We start from the raw sequence: 2492 nt of genomic DNA on the forward strand, positions 1-2492 counted from the left end.
CATCTTCCAGAAGATGCACTCTAGCAATTTTGTTCCATAGATACATATATATTGAAAGAAGAGTAAAGTTACGTTCTCCCAGTCAGATATATTGTATCTACTATCGTTTCAACATTCAATATGCTTAAATATTAAGCTATAGGATCCTACAAGATGTGAGTTAAGTAATATCATGATGAAATAGGGCAAAGTCATTTTGGTTTGTATAAGAATACATTGGCAAGTATTCACACATTTCGATTTTGTATTGGTATAAAATATGGATACTGTCGTCTGAGAGTGTATGTGAAAGTTATGGTGATGTTTTCTTTTTCAGATCTGAGCTTTTTATTGGTATTTTTATAAAGTGCCAAATTTTAGTGCATAATATTGTCTTATTTTTTGAAAAAAGATGAGTCAGTAACCACGAAATAATGGGCAGGATGTGCATGCAGCAATGGCATGAGATGGAATCTTCAGATTGAAAGAAATCCACAAGTACAGATAACGGAATAGCTAATTTTCTTTTTTAGATTCACAGGGAGACAAAAACCCCGGTTCCATTTATCATAAACGAAACCCAGTGTTCAACAGCATCAAAAGAAGAAGAAAAAAACAGAGCTTCTAGGAGTCTTTTAAACGAAACTACGCCCATACAAGGCACCACGGCAATGGAACACCATCACAGCCCCAGCACCAGCTAATCGGCATGGGTTTCTAGTCTACAGTAGTAGTAGATCATAAGTACAGTACATATCAGCTTCTGTTAGCAGTACTAAATTTCTTCGGATTCGTAGCTTTCCGTTTCTTGTTGCTCTGATCTGTTGCTGGCGACTGGAGGGCAAGGGTGACGGTGGCGGCGGCGGCGACCGGGCGAGGAGGAGGGCTGGCGACGGTGACGATGGCGGCGACAGGACGAGGAGAAGGGGTGGCGACTGTGACGGTGGCGGCCACAGGACGAGGAGAAGCCGGAGTAGTAGGAGGAAGAGGGACAGCAGTAGGAGGACTAGGAACAGAAGCAGGAGGCTCGAGCTTGTGGATGTGGATGCTGAGCGGTATACTGTCGCCGGACAAATACTCCTTCGGCACCGGCAAGGACCTGACCCCGCCTGGCGCTGGCGCGCCGCCGGACAGGGAGCTGCTTGTTACGAGGGGCGACTCAAATATCACCTTAGTGCCATCGCCCGGGTGCTCCACGGCGAGCCTGCAGGAGAACTGCGCCGCCTCGGGCGCGCCGCCGTCCGCCCTGACGCACACCACCGACACCGCCGTGGTGTCGCCGCGCTCGCCGAGGGACACGAGGAACACGTTCCGGTGCCGGTCCGCGCCAGCAGCGACAGCAGCTTGGGTTTCTTCTCCTAGGAGGAGATACCAGCGCCGGGACAGGGGAAGGCTGTGCTTCCACTCCTGGCCGTAGCGGATGTCGATGATGGGGCGCGAGTGGTCCGGGCCGGAGACGTGGTTGAGGAGCATCTGCCGGGAGCCGAGGAAGCCGCAACCCTCCGGGCAGCCGCAGGGCGCGTGCGGGCACGAGCTGCGGTGCTCCGCGGCCAGGTGGTAGGCGACGCCGCCCGCGTCGCACCCGTACCTCTCGTACTCGCACGGCACCCTGGCGGCGGCGGCGAACTCGTCGGCCATTCGGGAGTGGACGAGGGCGCCGCTGCAGGCCTCGCCGTGGAGGTCGCAGCAGGTCGAGCACACCCGGTGCTCGGCCTCGCACTGTGAACCATGCATCAAGATTCAGCACCATGGCGATTCCAGAAGGAACCTTGGAAAGGAGATTGACTGATCTCCTGCCAAGAAAGAAGGGAACTTGGAAAGGGGATTGATTGATTCATCACCTTGTAGATGGGCGGCTTGAGGGGGTGGCGGCAGGCATGGCAGTCCAGCAGCTCCGCGGGGAAGTAGAGCATCCTAGCGGCGACGGGAAGCTGCGGCTCTGTCGGCATGGCGGCGGGCAGCACCGCCAGAGCTCCCTCTCGGCCGACATTGCCCATTTCTCCTCTACTCTCCTTCTTCCTCTTGCTCTACCCTCACTTCCGGTAAGATCTAGTTTACTCCGGTCAGAGTCCAGCACACAGGTGTACCTCGACACACTCCGCTAGTGGAAGGAGAGGACAAAAGAGCACTTATGCCAATGACATGTCACATCTTTTTACTCCCGAATTACTTGTCACGTAGTTCGAGATAGAGGGTGTACTATTTATGTCCGTGTGGTTGAGATAACTGCGGTGAATAAACAGCACCTGTATTTCAATTTTCAAGACAAATTTTGATGAAAAAATTGAGTAACAAATTCTTCATTGTATTGCATGCAATTAGTATCGTTGAATTTGTATTTAAAAATATTTTTTAATGGTGCTAATTTTATATAAAAAAATTTATATAACCAAAATAATTTTTAGTTAAATACAATACAGAGAAAATAAGGACGCTTTATTCATTGCTATGTTGGGAGTATTAATATCTTCTAGCGGAACATTAGTTAACTCGTTTGACCACCTTGACCAAGG

General features: G+C 50.4%; 1 protein-coding gene across 1 annotated transcript; it reads right to left on the bottom strand.

Moving 5' to 3' along the window:
• Nucleotides 1–735: 735 nt before the first annotated feature.
• LOC124662087 (E3 ubiquitin-protein ligase SINA-like 7) lies at nt 736–1976 on the bottom strand. Its single transcript, XM_047199978.1, has 2 exons — nt 1821–1976; nt 736–1698 (listed from the first exon to the last, which is right to left on the bottom strand). Exons 1-2 carry the CDS (start codon nt 1974–1976, stop codon nt 736–738), a joined length of 1119 nt encoding a protein of 372 aa, XP_047055934.1.
• Nucleotides 1977–2492: the final 516 nt, after the last annotated feature.

The sequence above is a fragment of the Lolium rigidum genome, chromosome 6, assembly GCF_022539505.1.
Source record: "Lolium rigidum isolate FL_2022 chromosome 6, APGP_CSIRO_Lrig_0.1, whole genome shotgun sequence".
Classification (NCBI taxonomy): domain Eukaryota; kingdom Viridiplantae; phylum Streptophyta; class Magnoliopsida; order Poales; family Poaceae; genus Lolium; species Lolium rigidum.

What these genes read in the sequence shown, in the direction of transcription:
- LOC124662087 (XM_047199978.1), bottom strand. Translation starts at nt 1,976, where the DNA reads ATGGGCAATGTCGGCCGAGAGGGAGCTCTGGCGGTGCTGCCCGCCGCC. An exon ending in TCAAGCCGCCCATCTACAAG is followed by an intron (nt 1,699 to 1,820) that starts GTGATGAATCAA and finishes CATGGTTCACAG; the next exon opens with TGCGAGGCCGAGCACCGGGT.